At 43.2% G+C, this 21,784-nt stretch overlaps 2 protein-coding genes across 7 annotated transcripts in view; one reads left to right on the top strand and one right to left on the bottom strand.

Annotated features, from left to right (window-relative positions):
• Window positions 1-21,784, top strand: part of ZNF397 (zinc finger protein 397) — a 42,816-nt gene that overhangs the window by 15,346 nt on the left and 5,686 nt on the right. Inside the window, exons 1-2 of one of the 5 annotated variants that reach the window (XM_057700229.1) lie at window positions 15,445-15,548; window positions 16,191-16,419. The exons of 1 other annotated variant lie outside the window; for it this stretch is intronic. In XM_057700229.1, coding sequence (XP_057556212.1) covers window positions 16,323-16,419 — 97 coding nt within the window. In that variant the 5' untranslated portion in view covers window positions 15,445-15,548; window positions 16,191-16,322. 3 more of the 5 variants (XM_057700232.1, XM_057700233.1, XM_057700230.1) reach the window with 3 other exon arrangements.
• On the bottom strand, window positions 1,307-8,888 carry LOC130831825 (zinc finger and SCAN domain-containing protein 30-like). Of its 2 annotated transcripts, XM_057700241.1 has the most exons (4): window positions 8,833-8,888; window positions 3,664-4,158; window positions 3,250-3,388; window positions 1,307-2,735 (listed from the first exon to the last, which is right to left on the bottom strand). In XM_057700241.1, exons 2-4 carry the CDS (start codon window positions 4,069-4,071, stop codon window positions 2,671-2,673), a joined length of 612 nt encoding a protein of 203 aa, XP_057556224.1. In that variant the 5' UTR covers window positions 4,072-4,158; window positions 8,833-8,888; the 3' UTR covers window positions 1,307-2,670. The 2 variants fall into 2 exon arrangements, with proteins under 2 accessions (XP_057556224.1, XP_057556225.1); XM_057700242.1 differs by lacking the exon at window positions 1,307-2,735 and having other exon boundaries at window positions 3,382-3,419.

Genomic DNA, 21,784 nt, shown 5'->3' with positions numbered 1-21,784 from the left:
TCCCATCCCAGCCCACTACTTCCCTACCTTTTCAGTAACCTATATAATCTAAAACCCTCTTAACTAGGGACTTGGCCTTTAATTGCACATGGACAAATATGCTTTTAGCCTTAATAGTACATAGATGATGCTCCACTGCCCACCGAGGTCCCTTGCACCAACACGGTGCCCCTGTCCCCCAGCTGCTGTGAGTGTTGGCTCCTAATGACCCACGGCTGCCCCTTCTCTGGAGCGTTGCGTCTCTGATGAAAGCTACCCAGCCTAGGAAATTACTTCCACCCTCACTGCCCCCCCACCCCGCCTCAAGAAGGGACAACTCAGCAGTGCAATTATGCTCCGGGAGGTCCCCCCAAAACCCCATCACATGGATTAAGCCAAGGCTAGGTTTTACCCAAGACCATATCATTGCTTGATCTTTTCCCTTCCTAACCCTACGTCTCATACTCCATCACAGAGTTCTCCTTAAGAGCGTACCCTCAGTAAAGCACCTGCACGCAAATCTCCATCTCAGGCTCTTCTTCTAGCAAAACATACCGCTAGGCTAGTGAAGAAGCTTCAGGAAAATTATATATTATTCAATATAGTATATATTGTATAACCAAGAGTGTAAGGTTGTAAAAATGACATGATGACTCTTACAATCTTATCAAGGTGGATCCCTCCAATGATTTAAACCTTATGACCTAGGTAAAAGATGTGAAATGATTTACATTAATTCTTCACTGGTGGAGCTAAGGAGCTCAAGACTAAAAAGAGATCAGCATAACAAGACTTATCAGGAACCCAGTCAAGGCCACTCAAGACCATATACTTAGGGATGAGGCATAAATGGAGGATGAGGACATTTTGCTAAGGTGAAGGAAGGCTGGAAGATGAGTCAACAACATAATACCACTGTGAGGAGCAAACAAATAAAAAGATATAGCCTGCCACAAATAAGAGTTGGGGGGGGGTATGGATATACCTTGTAAATTAACTAGGTCTTCATTAGAGTATTTTTTTTACCCCTGTATTTCAAATGAATGTGGAGAAACTGAAGCATGTCCAGAGGAATGAGCTACGATGACCGGAGAGATGGAACACAGATGGAATCAGAGGCAGTGAGATGCTTAAAACAAAGTCAAAGGGCAGAGTACCCACTACCTTCAAGAAAAGGTTGTGTTTTATTTGGACTCTGCTAAACAAATAAAATAAAATGAAATTAAAGCTGGAAGCATTTCATATGGACACAGAGAAGAAGTTTAATACCGTTTTAGTTTGCTGGTCTGCCTGCTATAACAAAATACCGTACACTGAATGGCTTAAACAACAGAAATTTATTTTCTCACAATTTTGGGGGCTGGAGGTCCAAGATCAAGGTGTTGGCAGATTTGGTTTCGTTTGAGATCTATCTCTCCTTGGCTTGCAGTGGCTCCTTCCCTCTGTGTCCTTATATGGTGGTCCCTCAATTTGTGTTATGTCCAGTCTTCTCTTCTTATAAGGACACCAGTCATACTGGATCAGGGCTCACCCTAACAATCCCCTGTTAACTGATTTACTTCCTTAAAGACCCTACCTCAAATACAGTCACATTCTGAGGTACTGGGGGCTAGGGCTTCAACACAGAAATTTCAGGAAAATTCAGCCCACAACAAATATCAATATGAAAAAAGCCCAAGAAAGACTTAAAAAATTACAGCATAGTCTCTGTTCCTCAAGACCTTAAAAGAAGGAAATAGAAATAATCTACCCTAACTGATTTAGATACTTACCTACTTTAAGGCAGCAGGTTTGAGGAGATGATTCTTTAAAATCCACTTGAATGTAGATCCTGCTTGATGCAGAAGATATTTAAGTGGGCTCTCTTGGCTAATGATGTGTGGGGGAAGGCTGGGAGAGAGTTTCCCAGGAGGTCTCAGTGTACAGATGCATGGATTCCTTTGGTAAATTGCCAAGGTCTGAGATATAGCCCTTGACCTTGTGGCCTCATAAATCTAACTTTATCATCATACAATGAATAGATTTACCTCTTGGGGTTAAGTCTCATTAACCAAGATCATGATACTGAGGAACAGAACCATAATAAGAATTAATGAGTAATGTAACTGTCACACAGACCAGACTAGACTAATGCACTTTTTTATTATAGCTAAACTTCACGGGAATTTAAGAAGATTGCTTGGTAAAGATGAAATCAGAAGGGCAGTTGCGTGTAACAAACTTGTTAATGAGAACAAGTTAATAAGCCTGATGTATGTGCTGCCCATAGGCATGATTTTGCCAATAACAAAATCAAAGCCCTTTTGGTCAGCTTCAAATCCACCCTTCAGCGCCCAGCCTGTGCTACACTTCTCCCTGGCCAGCTGACGCAATGTGAGCTTTAACAATAGGGGGGCTGAACAGACACTGGAGAAGGAAGGGGCTTTTCTTCCTGGTTCTGGGGTGCTCTCTTTTTCCCTGCAACATGTGGGGCATCCAGCAGTGCCAATCACTTTCAGGGGCACCATCCCTGATGATGGCTTTCCAGCAAGTTCTGTGTCATGGTACCTCCCCATGGGGGGCTCGTGGCATCCCAGAGGGTGGCTTCTCAATGAGCTCTGCCCCCTAGAACACACACTTTCCGCCCACCCGTGAATGGCTTTCCTTCGTATCCCAAAGAGCAGTTTCCCAGCAAGTCTGCCAGCAAGCACTTCAGGGAACATCTCCATCCAGTGAGCCACAGCTGTGTCCTCTCCAACAACATCTGGATCTCAGCTCTGCCAGGGGAGGGGGAAGATGTGACATCCTCTTGCAGATTTGTTCCATTCTTGGGCACTCCGCCTCAACCCTAGAGATTCCCTATATATGTTATTTCCGTATACTTTATGGGGGTTTTAAAAACTAATTAGTAATTAATCCCCCGTCATAGTTAATAATTCTTAATACTAAACTTTCCCTGCTCAAGTTACTATGTGGTTTCTCTTACTGATACGTTATTCATCTCCATCTTAGGAACTGCCTTGTCAGTAGGACCATAATATTAAAAAAACAGAATACTAGTCTTTGAATGTTATAGATATTATTAGAGAATTTTATGAGAGACCTTAATTCTTAACCCAAAATTAGAAATCATATTGGAATTTCAGATTCTAAGAAGAGCCAATGGAAGAATATTTCTAGGCAAGGCGGCTTTTCCACAATACTTAATGACAGTTGCAAGAAGCAATCATTAAGAAAATGACCCCAGCCCTCACCTCTGTCGTCAACCCCAAATGGACTGTGGCTCCTCACCTCTCTTACAGAAAGTCTGAGGCTCCTGAGGCTCATTTTTGCCCTGATTCTCCAAGGGCTGGAGCTGGATACTCAGTGACTTCAGTGCTCCAATAGATGTCATTTCCTTCCAGATCATACCTTGGCCATGAGCTGTGTCCTAGGAGTAATCAAGTACCAACACTATGATCCTGAGGACACACAAGAGGTAAACCCCTAAAGTAACAGGGCAGGGCAGCCAGAGGCAGAAACTCATTCAGATCATTAGATAGAAAATAATAAGACTAAAAGCTCTAGTGACTTGATCCCAGTGGACAAATAATAACCCAAAAGACAACAATGTTATAGTTCTCTGGTAGCCCAGTCAAGCCCACTCAGAATGGCTCCCTCATTAACTTACAATCAGTAAAACAAGCAAACAACACACCTACTCACCTGTTGTCTTGGCTCGTCAAGCTCTTTCTCCAGCTCTTCCAGCATCAGCACGGCCTCCTCTCCATTCTCTGGCCGGTTCTCTCGAAGCCAGGTCTGCAGCTCCTCTGGCAGGATGGCCAGGAACTGCTCCAGCACCAGCAGCTCCAGGATCTGCTCCTTGCTGTGCACCTCTGGCCTCAGCCACTGACAGCAAAGCTCGCGGAGCCGGCTCAGAGCCTCCCGGGGCCCCGCGGAGTCAGAGTAGCCAAACTGCCTGAACTGCTGGCGGAAGGCCTCCTGGCTGCAGGCATTTCCCTGAAGGCCAAAGTCCTGCCCCCAAACGTAATTTTCTTCTTCGACCTTCACAATTATGAGTCCTTCCTGCTCTTTTGGAGCATGGTAGGCCAAGGCTGTAGACTTTCCTGCCATTCTGGGCAGAGATAGTCTGAAGAGGTCTGTGTCTGAGAGATTCTTTCTGAATTCCGATTCTCCAGGGAGCTCCTGAGGTGGACAATGCTAACGTCACACAGGGGAAAAAATGTGTTTAGAATGTAAATTCAGGTGTTTGAAGACCAGCTGCCACAGAGCATAGCACTGTAAAGAAAACTGACTAAAAGGGAGCATCCGTAAATGATACATTTATAGATGATTCAGGATCCTTCTCAGGATGTGAAACAGAAAATTTAAGTATCACTGAAATAAATTCCACTTTTGGTACACAACACTAGGAATAATAAATAATGCTTATCATGGAAAGCAGGGAAAACACTATAGTATATTATTACCTCTCAGAATAATAACCACCATTTTACTGAGCACCTACTAGATGCTAACATAACATACTTAACATAAATTTAATATAATTTCCCTCATAATTCTATAAGGAGAATCATAATTACTCCCACTTTCCAAATGAGGCTACTGAGAATCATACGGGGACCAAAGACACACAGCCAGTAAGCAGCAGGCCTGCACTCTGCAGCCAGAGTATTTATTAGCTCTATTAAGCCATGAAGAAGGGAATTTGCACTTAATAAACATAGTATGGGGGACCTCCCTGGTGGTGCAGTGGTTGAGAATCCGCCTGCCAATGCAGGGGACGTGGGTTCAATCCCTGATCCGGGGAGATCCCACATGCCGAGAAGCAACTAAGCTCGTGTACCACAACTACTGAGCCTGCACTCTAGAGCCCATGAGCCACAACTATTGAGCCCACGTGCCACAACTACTGAAGGCTGCGCACCTAGAGTCAGTGCTCCACAACAAGAAAAGCCACTGCAATGAGAAGCCTGTGCACCACAACAAAGAGTAGCCCATGCTTGCCGCAACTAGAGAAAGTCTGCGCGCAGCAACAAAGACCCAATGCAGCCAATTAATTAATTAATTAATATAAAAAAAGTAGTATGGGCCAGGCACTTTACAAATACAATTTTATTGAGGCCTATTAGTGTAAATAACACTAATAGGTATGCATTATCATCTCCAGCTTACAGATGAGGAAACTGAGGTTCTTGAAAGTTAAGTAATTTGCCCAAGGTCCCAAACTAGTATACAGCAGAGTCAAGACATGAACCTACAGTAGCCCAACTCTAAAGCACTTGCTTTTTAATTTTTTTTGTTTTTTTAAATTAATTAACTAATTTATTTGTTGGCAGTGTTGGGTCTTTGTTGCTGCACGTGGGCTTTCTTTAGTTGTGGTGAGCAGTGGCTAATCTTCGCTGTGGTGCGCGGGCTCCTCATTGCCATGGCTTCTCTTGTTGCAGACCACGGGCTCTAGGCACGTGGGCTTCAGTAGTTGCGGCACATGGGCTCAATAGTTGTGCCTCACGGACTCTAGAGCACAGGCTCAATAGTTGTGGCGCACGGGCTTAGTTGCTCCGTGGCATGTGGGATCTTCCTGGAGCAAGGATCGAACCCATGTCCCCTGCATTGGAAGGCGGATTCTTAACCACTGCACCACCTAGGAAGCCCCAGCACTTGCTTTTTTAAATTACAGAATGGGTTAATGCCCAGGACAATCCTGGCTGATATTATAAATTAAGAATGAGGGTGAAAATGTTAGGAAAAGGTCATGGAAAATGGCCAGGGTGAATGTACCAAAAAAGAAGAATTATTCTTGACTTTGAGTCACAAGGTTCTGAGACAGCACAAAGGAAAAAGGGATAGATTCCTTCATCCATTATCTCAACATTACCTGAGCTATGTGCTAGGCAGTATACTGAATAGGACTCTCAGGATTCAAAAGTCCATCCTCAAGGACTCCTAATTCAGTATGAGAAAGTGACAGGGAAACAGGCAAACACAGTGCAATACATTCAAGGATGGAGGGAAGCACACAAGTTAGCCTGGAAAGATGACTGAGACCAGGAAGAACTTCCTGCCTGGGGAAACCATCTCAGCATAGTCTGGTACGAGTGAGCTGGGTGAAGCTGTAGAGGAAGGTCATTCAGGCAAGGAGCAGTGGATATGACAGGATGCGGCCCATTGAGGAAACTGCAGATGATTCAGAAACTCCAGACTCAAGGAGCACGGCCCTCAGGACAGACTTGCTGAATCAGAATCTCTATGGTGGGACTTCGATAAGTGCCACAAATGCTTCTGCTACGCAGCCAGGGTGAAAAACCCTGTGCCAGAGCCTCGGCAGAGTTAAGGAACAGAGAGAGTAGGGACCTAAACAGAGAGAAACTTGAGGATATTTTTCTTAATTTTGTGGTATTTTGGAAAAAACTAAATACATTTCTTTAGTTATTATGACACTTGACATTTAAGAAATCCCATGACAATGCACTGTCAGATCTGTGCATCAACATAAACATTATGCCTCAGCAACTTGTCCTCCATTGGGTGGCTGAACAATTATCACTGTTCCTGCTCCATCTCCTTCACAAGTCCACCCTCCTCAACATCAGAGTTCCACAGGTCAGCCCTAAGTCCACCACTGTTTTCACTCTCTCCCAAGCAATCTCATCCTTACCTTTGGTTACCAACCATCTCTAGTCCATCTCTAGTCAGGACATCCCATCTAAGCTCCAGCCCTATTTACCCATTGTGACTCACATCCATCATAACTCTTCTTGAATTCTCAAAAGGACTTCAAACAGCACATTCATGATCAACTGATGATTCCTCCCACCCCAACCTGCTCCTCTCCCAGCGATCCCCTCTTGAAAGTAGGAACAACCATCTGCTACACTGCCAGAAACCTGGAAGCATTCCTAACACCTCCTTCTTGTATTTAATGCAAATTAAGTCCAATTGATTCCATTTCCTATTTCCAGAATCTGCCCCTTCCCATCTCTGCCAGCACCTTCTTCATTCCAGCAACTAGCCGTTCTGTCATACTGTACAATAACCCACAGTCTGTTTATAGTATAACCACAGTGACTTCTTTAAATTGCAAATCTGATCCCATTCCTCTGACTAGTTTTTAAAAAGCAAACACAAAAACAATGGATAATCAAGAAGGACCTACTGTATAGCACAGGAAACTCTGTTCAATATTCTGTAATAACCTAAGTAGGAAAAGAATTTGAAAAAGAATAGATACATGTAAAACTGAATCACTGTGCTGTACATCTGAAACTAACACATTGTTAATCAACTATACTCCGACATAAATTAGAAATTTTGAAAGACAAAAAAAAAAGAAAAAGAAAAAAGAAAACAAAATCCTTTAGCCAATGTGAGGCCTTCTTTGACTGCAGTCTTCTCACTTTACAGATGCCTGGGCCACACCCCAGCCTGGGCTGGAACCCTACAGGTGGGGTTTTAGAAAAGTAAAACATTCCGCAAGTGATTCTGATGTGTAGGCAGGCTTAAGAACCCTGGGCCAGTCAAGGAGTCATGAGAGACACCATAAAAGAGTACTGCATTCCTTTCCCTCAGAGCACCTCTCTCATTTTGTCAGTATATATACTTCAGTGGTACTACTGGGGTAATACATGTCTTCTCCATGATAGATTGCAAGCTACATCAACATTTTTGCTCACCACCGTATCTCCATCACCCAATCCAACGTGAGGCATAAGTTGACTGCTTTGGACCATAAGCGTGGATTTAAGTGTCAGTTGTTTATGGAGTTGTCTAGCGAACCCAGGTTGGGGGAGGGAGGGGCGGGGGAAGCACCTCTGGGAGATAGAATGCTGGTCCCAGTTAGCTCTTAGTCCAAGCAACCCAAGAACCTCCAGGGCACTTTTGGAAAATCCTGCTTACTGCAGCATAATGTATCTGCATTGTTCGCTTACTTAATTGTAAAGGAAAACACTAGTTGAGCTTTTATTATAGTCAAGCACTGTTTATCTGTTTTAAGTGTCTTCGTTCATTTCACCTTCACAGAACTCTGTGCTCTAGTTTTACAGAAGAGAAGCAGAGAAGTTCTGTAATTTGTCTCAGGTCACATCGCTAGTAAGTGATGTAAACTGGACTGTTTTGAAACCAAATGATCTGACTCCAGTCCATACTCTTAGATGTGCATTCTGCTGAATTGCCCTCCCACATCTGCCTTCCCCACCAAATCAAGAGTACTTTTGAGGACAGCCTGTGTTTTTCGCACATTTCTCTAACAAAATTTATTGAGTGTCTACTTTGTGCTGGCACTGTGCTAGGCACTGAGCGAAGAGTTATAAACAAGACAGTGTCCTTGCATTACAGAACTTTAAAATAGTAGGGCGAGGCAGATGCTAAACAAACATCACATGGAATTACCTGATTTAATGATGACAAGAACTCCAAAGGGGAGAGTAAAAACTGCTCTGAGAGTGGCTGGTAAAAAAAAAAAAATCTAACCTAGACTGGGGAAGTCAAGGAGGACGGCTGAGACCAGACTCAAGAGCGAGCTCTGGGTGCATGAACTGGAAGGAAAGATTCCATCAGTGCTCCTCCGACTCTGCTAGCGGCCTGGCACACAGGAGGCGCCCGGTAAGTGCTTGCGGCGTCAGTGGATGCAAGGGCGGCGGGGAGGGGGGGAGATGAACCGGCAAGCGGACAAATCCATGAAAGGATGGACTGGCTGACTGATGGCTGATGGACGGATGGGCGGGCGGACGGTAGCGTCGAGGGGCGGCCACCTGACACAGCCCCAGGCTCTGCCCGGGGCCGAGGCAGGCCGAGGCGAGGCGGCGGGAAGGGCCGAGGCCCGACACGGGCGGTTTGGGAAACCCCAGGGCCGCGCTGCCAGACCACCTCACTCACCCTTCGCTCCGCGGGCTGCGGGGACAGACCCCAGGCGGAGAGCAGAACGGCTTCGGGCCGCGCGCGCCGGAAGTGGGGGCGACGCGCCCCTCTAGGCCGCCCGGAGGACTGCAGCTCTGTGGCGGGCGCGCGGCAAGGTTTGGAGGGCCCGTGAGCGGTCGGGGAGAAGGAGCGCGTCTCTGGGTGGGACCTAGTGGGGACGGCCCCAGATCGAAAACGGTTGACAGGCGACTGAAAGAGGAAAAAAGAGTTAGAGACGGAGGTTAGCATAGCATCAAGGAGATAAAAAAGAGAACCCACCATCTGTGCATCTGGGGAGGAGGACCAGATCACATTCACACAGCACAAACACGTTGACTGTATGCAGTGACAGTTCTAGAAGTTACGGGAATGAGTGTAGGGGAAGGGGCTCTACCCCCGCATGGCGCGGGTGCAAGGCGGAGATCGACCCTACGGTCGACTGCAAGGGCGTGGGGGGCCACGGCTGAGCAGAAGGTCAATCATTTTCTCCTAGGATGCGCTACTCAAGCTGAGCCTTGTCTTCTGAGTAAAATGGAGATTTGGAGGAGCACCGTGTTTCTCATGTGGGTAGGCGGCGGCAGGAGCGAGAGCACAGGGGTGGGAGGTTCAGGGCACCCTGGGGAGTTAGCCCAGCATCTTGGTTGGCCGGAACATAGGCTAAGGGATGGGTTGGGGTCAGATTTGGAGAGTTTCAAGTGGCAGGCTAAGGAGTTAGGAACGCATTTAGTAACAGTGCAGGCCATTTACATGTGAGATGGCTAGAACTGTACTTCAGAGCAGTATCTGGCAGTACTTTGTAGAGAGGGTTAAAGGGCAAAAGAGATTAGAGAAAGAGAACAGGCAGTTAAAAATGTGAACGTAGGGGACTTCCCTGGTGGCTCAGTGGTTAAGAATCCGCCTGCCAACGCAGGGGACACGAGTTCAGGCCCTGGTCTGAGATGATTCCACATGCCGTGCAACAACTAAGCCTGTATGCCACAACTACTGAGCCTGCACTCTAGAGCCCACAAGCCACAACCACTGAGCGCAGAGTTCTGCAACTACCGAAGCCAGCCGGCCTGGAGCCCATGCTCAGCAACAAGGTGCCACCGCCATGAGAAGCCTACGCAGCACAACAAAGAGTAGTCCCTGCTCGCCACAACTAGAAAAACCCTGAGCACAGCAGCAAAGATCCAACGCAGCCAAAGAAAAAAAAAATTTAGCAGGTTTTGCTAGTGTCTGAAAAATATGATTGAAGATGGGGAAGGGAATGACATTACCAAGGAAGAGAATACAGAAAATAAACAGGGAATTATAAAATACTAGTATCTGGAGGTGGGAAGAAGAAGAGCTGGTAAAGAAGAGGAGCTTCTCAGAGAAGTTGGGCCCAGCTGGTTCAAACATCATAAAAGCCGGGAGAACCTCTCAGGAGAAGGAACAGGTGACTAGGAGATGTGCCAGGGAGCTGGAGATGATGAGAACTAAGGTGATGCTAGAATTAAGGCAAAGGGCAGAAGGGCCAGAGAGAGATGTTACCTGTGGGCTGTCCTTGCCGGGGGTTAAGAAGTGTATGGTAAGGTCCTAAGAATAGATAATAATTCTTTGAGGGACTTCCCTGGTGGCACAGTGGTTAAGAATCTACCTGCCAATGAGCCCTGGTCCGGGAAGATCCTACATGCAGAGGAGTCACTAAGCCTGTGCAGCACAACTACTGAGCCTGTTCTCTAGAGCCTGCGAGCCACAACTACTGAGCCTGCATGCCACAACTACTGAAGCCCATGCATCTAGGGCCTGTGCTCTGCGACAAGAGAAAACACTGCAGTGAGAAGCCCACGCATCACAACAAAGAGTAGCCACTGCTCGCCACAACTAGAGAAAGCCCGTGTGCAGCAAGGAAGACCCAACGCAGGCAATAAATAAATAAATAAATTTATTTTTAAAAATAATAATAATTCCTTTCGAGAAATGTGGCAATGCAGGAAGGAAAAAGAGAGGACACTGGTTGGTTTAGGCAACAGGATTAAAAGGTGTTTATTTGTTTTCTAAGGAGAGTAGAGACCTAATTATATTTGTAGAAAAAATGTAAAGTGTGAGTGGGGAGAAAAATTGAAGATAGAAGAGAGGAATGGCTGACAGGGAGAGAATAAGACAAGATAGGTCTCAGAAAATAAGATGAAGTATTATAATTAAAAATGGTGCATTTGGTCTATGTTGTCATGCTTTGAATGCAGACCAGCCAAGTAGTATCAGTTAGTAATGCTGATTTTACAAGTAAATATATGCACGTACCGTTTGTTGAATTGTCACAAACTAAACACACTTATGTTACTAGCGCTCAGATAAAGAAACAGAATGTTATCAGTCCTCAGAAGTCCCCCTGTGCTCTCCTCAAGCCACTACCCTCCTATAGCCCTGAAAGATAGACTACACTGAACCTTGAACATGATAGGTTGGTCTTGCCTATTTTTGTATTTTATATAAATGGAACTCAGTATGCATTCAAATCAGACTTCATTCAACATTACTTGTGAAATTCCTTCATATTGTTTTGTGTAGATGTACACTGTACATTCTCATTTCTAATAACATTATATTGTGTGATTCTGCCAACACCTAGACATTTTATTATTGCTAAACATTATTAAGAGTGAAGAATTTAAGTCTCTAAATACATTAATTTACTTTTGGATATTAAATCAACCTTGTGTTACTAAGATGAATTCCACTTGATTATGGTGTATAATTTTTTAACATATTAATGAATTTAATTTACTAATTTACCACTGTCCTTTTCACTTCCTTCTGAGCCCCTGCCAGAGTCACCTTTAATGTCCATATTTCCACCAACAGTCTCTTCAAGGCAACCTAGACTTTTTGTATCATGAGCCTCAAAACTCTTCCAGCTTCTAGCCGTTACCCAATTCTAAAGCCACATCTACATTTTTAGGTATTTGTTAAAGCAGCACCCCATTTCTGGTACCACAAACAGAGTGGTTTAATACAACAAAAATTTATTCTGTCACAGTCTGAGGGTTAGAAATCCAAAATCGAAGGTGGTGGCAAGGGCCCTGCTCCTCGGAAGGCTCTAGGGAAGGGCTGGTCCCGTGCCTGTCTCCTAACTTCAGGTGGCTGCTGTGGTCCTTGGCATTCTTTCCCTTGTGGATCACTTCAGTCTCTGCCTCCACATTCACATAGCATTCTCTTCTCTCTGTGAGTTTCCTCTGTGTCTGAATTTATCTCTTCTTATTCAAATACCAGTCATTGGATTAGAGCCTACCTTCAACCAGTATGACCTCATCTTTACTTGATTATATCTGCAAAGACCCTATTTGCACATATAGTCACATTCATAGGTACCAGAGGTTAGGAGTTGAACATATCTTTTGAAGGGCGAGGCACAATGCAAACCACAACAATGTGATAAGTACAAACTAAGAGTTGTTTAAACCACTGTGACTTGGTTTTGAAGTTGAAGACTCTTCAGATTGCTGCCAATAACCTCATTTGACTGAAGACGAAAGAAATTATTTGATCTGTAGTCAACACTAAAGGTCTTGGAGAATTCTGGTGTTTCTGATACAAGCATATCCATCTCTGCAAAGTGAACCTAGGGAACGCTGATTATATTGGCCATTATTTCCCTTCCTGAATCTGAGTTTTCAGCACTCGTTCTGTTTTTGAAAAGTCAAAGTCAATTGGATATGCACATTAACATGTCAAAGGTGTTGTATTGTTGGGACATCCCTGGTGGTGCAGTGGTTAAGAATCCGCCTGCCAATGCAGGGGACATGGGTTCGATCCCTGGTCTGGGAAGATCCCACATGCCATGGAGCAACTAAGCCCATGAACCACAAATACTGAGCCAGAGCTCTGGAGCCCACCAGGCACAACTACTGAGCCCGCGTGCTGCAACTACTGAAGCCTGTGTGCCTAGAGCCTGTGCTCTGCAACAAAAGAAGCCATTGCAATGAGAAGCACTGCAATGAGAAGCCCGCGCATCACAATGAAGAGTAGCCCCTGCTAGCCACAACTAGAGAAAGCCCATGCGCAGCAACAAAGACCCAGTACAGCCAACAAATAAACAAATAAATAAATAACCTTTTTTAAAAAAGGTGTTGTCTTGTACGTAATTCAGGTGTCTTATTCAAACCAAACAGCAGCAGCCTACTCGTTTAATATTTACTTGATCAAAAGGAAAGTTAATTTTTTTAAATATGGCTTCACAATTTGGATTTATATCCCTTTTTTACCTGAACCTAGAGGTTGATTTTTAAATTGAAGTTCATACTTTGTGAAGATTGTCTATATAGTCTAAGTATCAAAGGAAATTAATTTCCAATACAATATAATGCATGATAAGCAAAAGTTCTCATGTAGGTCTTCATGTCCAACTTTCTGAGGAAGAGGTCCATAGTTTTCATCAGATTCTCAAAGGAATTATATTATCTCAAAGAACCACTGCTCTACAGTCTATGCCTAAATCAGATATATGTTAGGTTGGCCTAGTTTCTCCCAAAAGGAAATGGAATAGGAAATAGAAATCAGGTAGAATGTTGGGGGGTAACATATCAGTTTCATTCTTGACGCGCTGATATCATTTTCATGCCTGTATTACCACCCCTGAGCTCGCTGGAAACCTCTGAATTTCTTTTACCTTACTGAGAGGAACCTCTTCAGCGTCAGCTGGAGTGGCCCACAGTTGGATCTAGGTTTGTTTTGGCCAGTCCATCGAACTGTTGAACTCCAAGCTGGCTTCTCAGACTCACTCACAGAATGTAACATCTCTGGTAAGACTCCACAAAGCAATAAATCTAGCATAATGTTAAAGAATAGTTTGGTTTCCTTGGTTGAACACCCAGAAAATTTATGTTCACTTCATCACTTCTGGGTAAAGGATTAACAAAACCCTTACATTTGTATGTGAGAATTAACCTTAGTTAGTGTTCCAGTTCTCTTTTACTGGAAACCTGTTACAAGCTGCATGTCAACTATGGCATCTCATACACTGCTGGTGGGAACACACAATGATTCAGACACTCTGAAAAGCAGTACAGCAGTTTCTTAAAATGTTAAACATACACTTAACCAGGAAAAAGAAAAAAGCATATATCCATATAAAGACTTGTACATGAATGTTCATAGCACCTTTATTCATAATAGTGAAAAAACTATAAATAAGCCAAATGCCCATCAACTGGTGAATGGATAAACAAATTGTAGTGTGTACATCCAATGGAATATATTTCAGCAACAAACAGGAGAAGGCGTGCACTATTGATACACACAGCATATAGATAAATCTCAAAATAATAATGCTCAGAAAGAAGTCAGTGCAAAAAAGAGTGCATTATATTTAATTCCATTTAAATAACTCTCTAGGAAATGCTAACTAATCTATAGTAACAGAAAGCAGAACAGCGGTTTGGGGGCTGTGGTAGGAAAGGGAGGGATTACCAAGGGAAGGAGGAAACTTTTGGGGAATGTGTTCACAATTTTTATTGTGGTGATGCTTTCACAGTTGTATACATATGACAAAATTTAGCAAACTGTATACTTTAAATATTTGGTGATTACTGTAGGCCTGTTATACCTCAGTAAAGCTGTTTTCAAAAAGCATCTGCACTCCCCACTGGGGAGGGCCGGACCCAAACAAGCTCCATACATTTTATCAGGGTCTCATTCACATATCCCTAAGATTTCATAAATTGCAACAGGGTCTTAGGCTGGAACAGAAAACCCTCTTCCTGTACCTCAATGATCACTTCTGCCAGCCACCATTTTCTCAAACCTATACCTTTTCTTCCAACATCTTAACCCAAGTCACATGTCTCACCGGTCTCAATACTTCTATTATTTCCTATTTCTATATACCCCCCCCATCCCCACCCTTATTTCCCAAGATATTTCCAAGGACACAGCAATATCCTTTCCTACCCTGATGCCCTCCCCTGCCCCCTTTCGGGTCCTTCTCACCCTGATCCTTTAGCCACAATGAGGATTGTACTGGCAAGCAAACATTTTAGAAAGCGACCCCATGGCCTTTCTTAACAGCAAAGTAGATGAAAATCCAGCTTCCCAGCAATTCGGGGGTTAATCCCTGAGCATTATTTATTTTTAGGGCAGTGGTTCTCAAAGTTTGGTCCCAGGACAAGCAGATTCAGCATCACCTGAGAACCTGGGCTCCCACGACAGACCTACTGAGTCGGAAACTGGCGTGGGGCCCCGCAATCAGTATTTTAATAGAAGCATGCCCCTGTTCTGAGGGAAACCAGAGAGGACAGAAAGAAAGGTAGAATGGAAGCACGCCTGTGAATCTGATCGACAGATTTGGGGGCGGGAGTGGGGGGGTGGGGGACAACGGATTTAAAAAAGAGAGAGATAAGGGAGAACTCATTATGTAGTCAGAAAACCTACCCTGCCCCAGAGAGCTTTCTCAAAAGATGCTTTCCAACAACATTCACGTCAAGAATGGGTAGACAGGGCCAGCCAGACCCCTCACTACGGCTCGGCTGAAGCCAGCTCCGCGGATGCTCAGGGGTTAAATCGCGGCAACTCCCGGTCCCCACCTCACCTCGCCGCCTCCGCCGCGCGCGCGCGCGCTGGTGCGAGGCCGAGAGCCATAGAGCTGAGCGATCCTCCCAGATTCCTAGAACGGACGGCGTGATGGCCGGCTTACCGGGTGTGCGTGTTGACAGTGACCTGGAGAAGACATCGAGGTATGGGTGATGTCGGCTCACGGAAGGCGGAGGAACTCGGGTGATCTGACCTCCCGAGCGGCCTCGCAGCGCCGCCGGGAAACCGTGTGCGGTTTCTTGAGTCCGTGGGGAATCGAGGCCGCCGCCGTGGCCCCCAGGCGCGGCTCCTGGGCGCTGCGAGCTGGTCGGTTCTTGGCCTGGTGTGCTTTTGGTACCCGGTCAGCCCTTGACTGGCCTTAGGTTCAATTGAATGAACACCAGAAATTTGGGGGCGGGTGGAATCCAGAGCTTGGATGCGTTCACACGAATCAGCCGACAAATGTGTGACTGGGAGAAGAACGGAAGGAGGGAGAGACAGATCACGATGATGGATCAGAGTGCCATTTTGGTATAGGAAAGGCTGCGAATAACATAGAGCTCAGCGCTAGGGCAAAATTCTGAAATTCCCTCCCCTGCCGTATCTTTCCAGTTATATCCTTATTTTGGTAGGATTAATCCTCGGATTATCTTTGAAGATCTCTAGATTTGGAATGGAGAATACATGTCCAAGAGGGGTGATGCCTGACTCCTGGATGATGAGGGAAGAAGCGTTGTAAATTTGAAAGAAAAGCGCTTGAAAGTTAAATGAGATTTTGTTTTCTCTTTAACTTCTTTGCTATCTAGAGGATGTTTCTGGCGGTCTAGTCTCAGAAATTATATCTCCAGTCTCCACAATGATTTCCTTCCAAGTTCAGTGGTGCCCAGTTGCCTCCAGGTCTCAGACTCCTACGTGGACAAGAAAATCTTACTGAGGAAATGGTAATTCTCCAGTTGCTCCCTGAGGTGTCAGGTGTCCAGTTGCAGTCCATGGATAGCCAATTCAATTATGAAGCTCAAGAACACCTTCTGTCAGGTGAGAAGCACTGTGTATCTTTCTTAGTGGTTTGGGTGGGTTGGGGGGTGACGCTGTGATACTTCGCTTTGTTAGTGTCTTCACGTGCTGTTGGTATTCCTCATTGCCTACCCCCCACTATATTAGGCAGTACCATTTATTTTGTGCTCCAAGCCCATGGCTTTATTGTACATTCTAGTAATCAGATTCTCTTAGATTTCCTTCCTCTCCTTAAGTCCCCGGTGTCATCCATTTTTTTCCCATTATAATCAGCTTATCACCAATCTGTCAGTGTTTGGTATTTGCCCTTTAAAGTCTTTTCAAGTCATCTTTCTCATGTACTATGGGGGCATAGTTAAAAGTTTTGGAGTCTTGACACCTCGATTCAAATACTAGCTTTGTTGTTTATTAGGTTTGTTAAGTTACTTACATTTTTTAAAATAATTCTGTTTCCTCACTTTATAAGTGTATGATGACTCATACCTTGGAAGTTATTTTGAGGATTGTGTCTCTCTATTACTCCATAATAAAGAACCCCAAAACTTATTGACCTAAAACATCAGACATTTTTCAACCGTGTATTTTCTTATGGTTCTGTAGGTCATCAGCTTGGGCTGGGTTCAGCTGGGCAGTTTTTTCCTGGAATCACTCATGTTCAACTAGGGTCAGGGACTAAGTTGGTATCAATCATATATGTCTGGCTGTTGGTGCTGGCTCTGGCTTGGGTCACGTATCTCCAGCAGGCTAACCTAGACTTTTTCACAGGGCAGCTAGTTTTTAAAATCAGGGAGAGGGCAAGCCCTGGGATGGATAAGTACTTTTCTAACCTATGTTTGTGTTACATTTGTTATTATCTCATTGACCAAAGCAAGTCACATGACCAATTCCAGAGTCATTGTGAGAGAAAGCTACACAAGGATATAGATATTGGGAGATAGGCTCATTGGGGTCCATTACTACTATAACAGACACAACAAGCACTAGATGAGATTCCATATATAAGGCTCTGAGCACATACCTGGCTGGTAGTAAATTCTTTACGAATGGCAGTCACTGTTACTTTTAGTAAGATAATTTTGATCTTGACTTTGTTGAGATGTTCTGTAGGCTCTCATTTCCACATCATATTTTGCTGCTTTTTGATTTTGGTCTTCCCATTACTGCTGTTTTGCCCATGAAATTCACCTTCTATTGTCCCCTTTTTTTTTTAACCCTAAATCTTTTGCCTGTCTTTAGTTTTGGAGTATCTTTATTTTATTTTACTTTACTTTATTTTATTTTATTTCTCCTATATTTAGAATTTGTCTTACCTTAAGAGTCTATTCTAAAGCACCTAGCTCTCTTCTCTCCTGAGAATCACTGCAGAATTGAGAATCACTGAGAATCACTGCCTCCTCCTTGTTGTTTTACATAAATTGACATACATACTATGTATGTTTGTGTCTCTTAGAGTGTGTATAAAATAACATTGTTATGATAAAGCAAGATAATTTTATTAAAGTGCATTTATAAAATATAGAAAGGCATAAAATAGAAATTTTAATAACCTACAACTCCACCCTTTAGAGATAGTCACTGCTAATATTAATATAGCCGTCAAGTCAATTAACTATTCAACAAATACTTATTGTTGATACGTGTTTATTAGTTAATAATATCATAGCTTATTAATGATTATTAACCATATAATATTATTAGTGACTGAGCGTTTACTTTGTGCCAGCAACTGTTTAAGTTCTGGGGATGTAGCAGTGAACTAATCAGCGAAGCTTTTGCCCTCAAGGAGTTTACATTCTAGTAGGGGAGACAGGAAATATGCAGATATACAGTATAGTATCAGATAGTGATAATGGTTATAGAGGATATATCAGTCAGGATTCTGGTAGGAAACAGATGGCTCATTCACATTGGGTAATTCCAAGTTTCATGAAGAGGATGGGAAGGATTACAGAAATCAACAAGGGATGGAGAACAGCCTACACAAAGTCTAAGCTGATAGTCATAACTATCTTCTTCCATCACCCATTCCATATTGCCCTTACCTTCTACCAGAATCTCAGTGGCAGAGTTTTTTGTTTAGTCAAATAACATAAACCTTCTTTCCTAGATGATCTGAGTCCTTGGTGATCCTGTCTCTTTCAGGTTACTTCAGTGTACCATTGACTGGGCCTATTAAATATGAGAGAACTAAGAGGCACCCCACTGAGTCCTCTGAGTTCCAGTAGCAGCAACCATTTCCCCATTGGTAATTGGTATCAGTCATTCTGGCCAGTAGAGTGACCCCATCTCTGCCTGCTGCTTTGGCAGTTTGAGGAGCCCAAAATGCTGAAGCAGGAAGCAGTCTCAATTTCGAACTTAACGAAATTATGACTTTGTCCCATGGTAGAAGTATTTTTCCTTTGAGAATAAGAACCCTAAACTCACCAAGCCCAAGATTATAGGGATAGAAAGCAAAAATAATATAAGTGGATTATGAGGTATATAGTAAGAAGAGACATTATTACTTTCTCTGCCACCTTGGCTCCTATACCCATTTATTATGGCCATGGGGAAGACAACGCTATTATCATCCTCTAGTTTAATGCATGTATTGCATACTGTACGACAGCACCCCAAACTTATCAAGCTGTTGTTTCCTAGTTGGTATTGTAACTAAGCCTTCATTTAATCATTCCACCATTATCATAATTCACTTACTTCTGAATGATGGAACATGTGGTAAGACTCATGAATTATATGTGTGTGAGCTCGTTGCTGAACTTCCTTCCCTGTAAAATGACTCCTCTGGAGGTAATATTGTATACAATACCATGATAATAAATACAGCAGTCTCTTAAGTCAATGCAAATTTATATCTAGACTGTGTATTTAGTCCTTTGAAAATAAATTGCTGTCCTCTCCATAATAAAAGGGGTCAGGTGTAATGAATCTGTCCCCAGATGGCTAGCTAGATCCTCTCTAGGAAATGGTACCTTATTAGGGCCTTAGCGGTTGGCTCCTTGGGCACCTAGCAGTGGTTATAGGCATATCCATCTTGATAAGTGGAGGTCCTTATTGTTGAGCCCATGTATAGCCTCCATCCCTGCTTCCATAACCTCTTTGTACATGAGTCCATTGGGCAAACATTGGTAAAAAGGCTGATTGACATTCATAATATGGAGCACCGTGTCCATCTGATTAAGAAGCTTCTCCATGGTGGATGCCCTTTGGTAAGGATTCACATAGGCCACAAACCTATTCAGCCTTTGGTTCATCCTCTTACTTTTCCTCCAGAATTCTTATTTTTCCTCTTCCAATCTTGTTCTTTCCAGGTTCCTAACTAATCAGATAACCCACTAGTCACTACCCATGAATCAGTACATACATGTATCTTAGGTTATATTGCCTTCCATGGAAAGTAGCCAGCCAGCTATATACCTGAAATACTGCCCACTGGAAGGATTTGCTTTTACCAGTGTGTTTGAGGCCACCCCTGAGTAGGGATGTAAGTGAAAGCTACTCACTTTTAGCTGGTGTCCACACACTGGGCAGGCCCACCTCTAAACCAATTCTGTACATTTTCCTCCTCTGTTAACTGATAAGGGAATTCCCATGGGGCCATGAATATAGGTTGAGGGGGAGCAGTAGTGAAGCAATAGGAACAAGTGCTATGGGAATCTGAGTCACTAGCACATGGACTTTACTTGGCTTCCACATTAGCTTTTATAATGGAATACTGGTTTGTATGTTCAGTTTTATAAATTGATGGGTCAAATAACAACTAGTACACAATGGTCAGTTTGTGATAGTTATTTGGTGCCCTATGGGCAAACATTAAGTCTCTATTAGTGCCCAAAAGCAAGCCAGGATCTCCTTTCACTTAGAAAATTGTTGGCAGAAGAGAATATGGCCTTACTCCACTGTGGTTCTCTTATAGATACTTGCAGGAGGCTTCATACAGCAACCATGACTGCTGTAGACACTTCCATTACCATTGGTTATCCTGGTTAATAAAGTCCTCTGACAGGACAGCTTGCATTGCAACATGGTCCTACTGCAGAACCTTTTTTCACTCTAAGCCTCACTCAAAAGAAGCAACCTTACAAGTTACTCAAATTGGTCATTTCAGCACATTTACTATGGTATCTGTTGACTCAAAAATGTAGGGTCCACCAAGCATTGTGCCTCTCTGAGGTGGTAACAGTTGGTTAGCGATATAACCGAAGTGAAAGAGTAAGCCATGCAACCATCTGAGAAAGGAGTCTTCTAGGTGGAAGGAATAGCAAAAGTCAGAGGGCTGTAGATACATCAGGAACAGAGTCAGCCGAGGGTAGACAGGTAATAGGGATGGTGTAGAAAGAAATGAGGGCAGAGAGAAAGACAGGAACCAGATCATATGGAACCTTCTAAGCCACAGTAAGGACTTAGAATTTATTCCCAGTGAAATGGGAAACCATTGAAACTCTTCACACAGGATAACATGTAAAGATCACTCTGTTATATGGAGAATAGGAAAAAGGTAACTTATCAGAAAGAAAGCAAATGATTTAAGAGAGTAATCAACACTGTCAAATAAATCAAGAATAAGATCGAAAATTGACCACTGGATTTGTCAAGATAGAGCACGTTAGGGACTTATTAAAGTGCAGTTTTTATGGAGTTACAGAGATAAAAGCCTGATTGCAATGGGTTAAAAAGAGAATAGACTTGATTTTACTTAGACTATAGAGCAATGTGAACTATATACACCTGATGGAAGTGTGAATTGGCTTAACGACTTTGGAAAAGTCCAGTTGAAGACCCAACAATTCTGATCCTAAATTTATATAACCTAGAGAAACATATGGATATGTGTACCAAGATAGATGTACCAGCATATTCATATCAGGATTGTTTGAAATAGCAAAATGTTCTTCTCCATTGAAGAAGAATGGATAAATCACTTTTGGTATATGTAACACTATAGTAATGAACATGAATGGACTACAGCTACACACATGACTGTGGATGAATCTTCCAAACATAATGTTGAGTAAAAAAAAACAAGTCACAGAATACATGTGGTATGATTCCATAAATGTGTAAAGCTCAAAAACATGCTATATTTGCCTGCTAGGGCTGCCATAATAAAACCACAGACAGGGTGGCTTAAACAACACAAATTTATTTTCTCAGTTTTGTGCATTAATTTTGGTCATCTATGCTTTGCTTCCTTCTAGAAGTCTTATAATTTTAGCTTTTATATTTAGGTTTATATTACATTTCCAGTTAATTTTTGTGTATAGCATAAGGAAAGAGGCAGAGTTAATTTTTGCTATTATGATATCCAGTTGTAACACTTTTTTAAAAAAAGATACTACCCTTTTTTTAAATAAATTTATTGTATTTTTATTTTTTATTTTTGGCT

This window comes from Hippopotamus amphibius, chromosome 11 (genome assembly GCF_030028045.1).
Source record: "Hippopotamus amphibius kiboko isolate mHipAmp2 chromosome 11, mHipAmp2.hap2, whole genome shotgun sequence".
Lineage (NCBI taxonomy): Eukaryota > Metazoa > Chordata > Mammalia > Artiodactyla > Hippopotamidae > Hippopotamus > Hippopotamus amphibius.
Note: the sequence above shows the minus strand (reverse complement) of the source record. Positions and strands in the feature narration are given on the sequence as shown.

Coding starts and splice junctions, on each gene's coding strand:
- LOC130831825 (XM_057700241.1), bottom strand. CDS start 4,071: ATGGCAGGAAAGTCTACAGCCTTGGCCTACCATGCTCCAAAAGAGCAG. Junction 3,389..3,663: donor TTGACGAGCCAAGACAACAG/GTGAGTAGGTGT, acceptor GATTACTCCTAG/GACACAGCTCATGGCCAAGG. Junction 2,736..3,249: donor TCAGACTTTCTGTAAGAGAG/GTGAGGAGCCAC, acceptor CTCCCCTGGCAG/AGCTGAGATCCAGATGTTGT.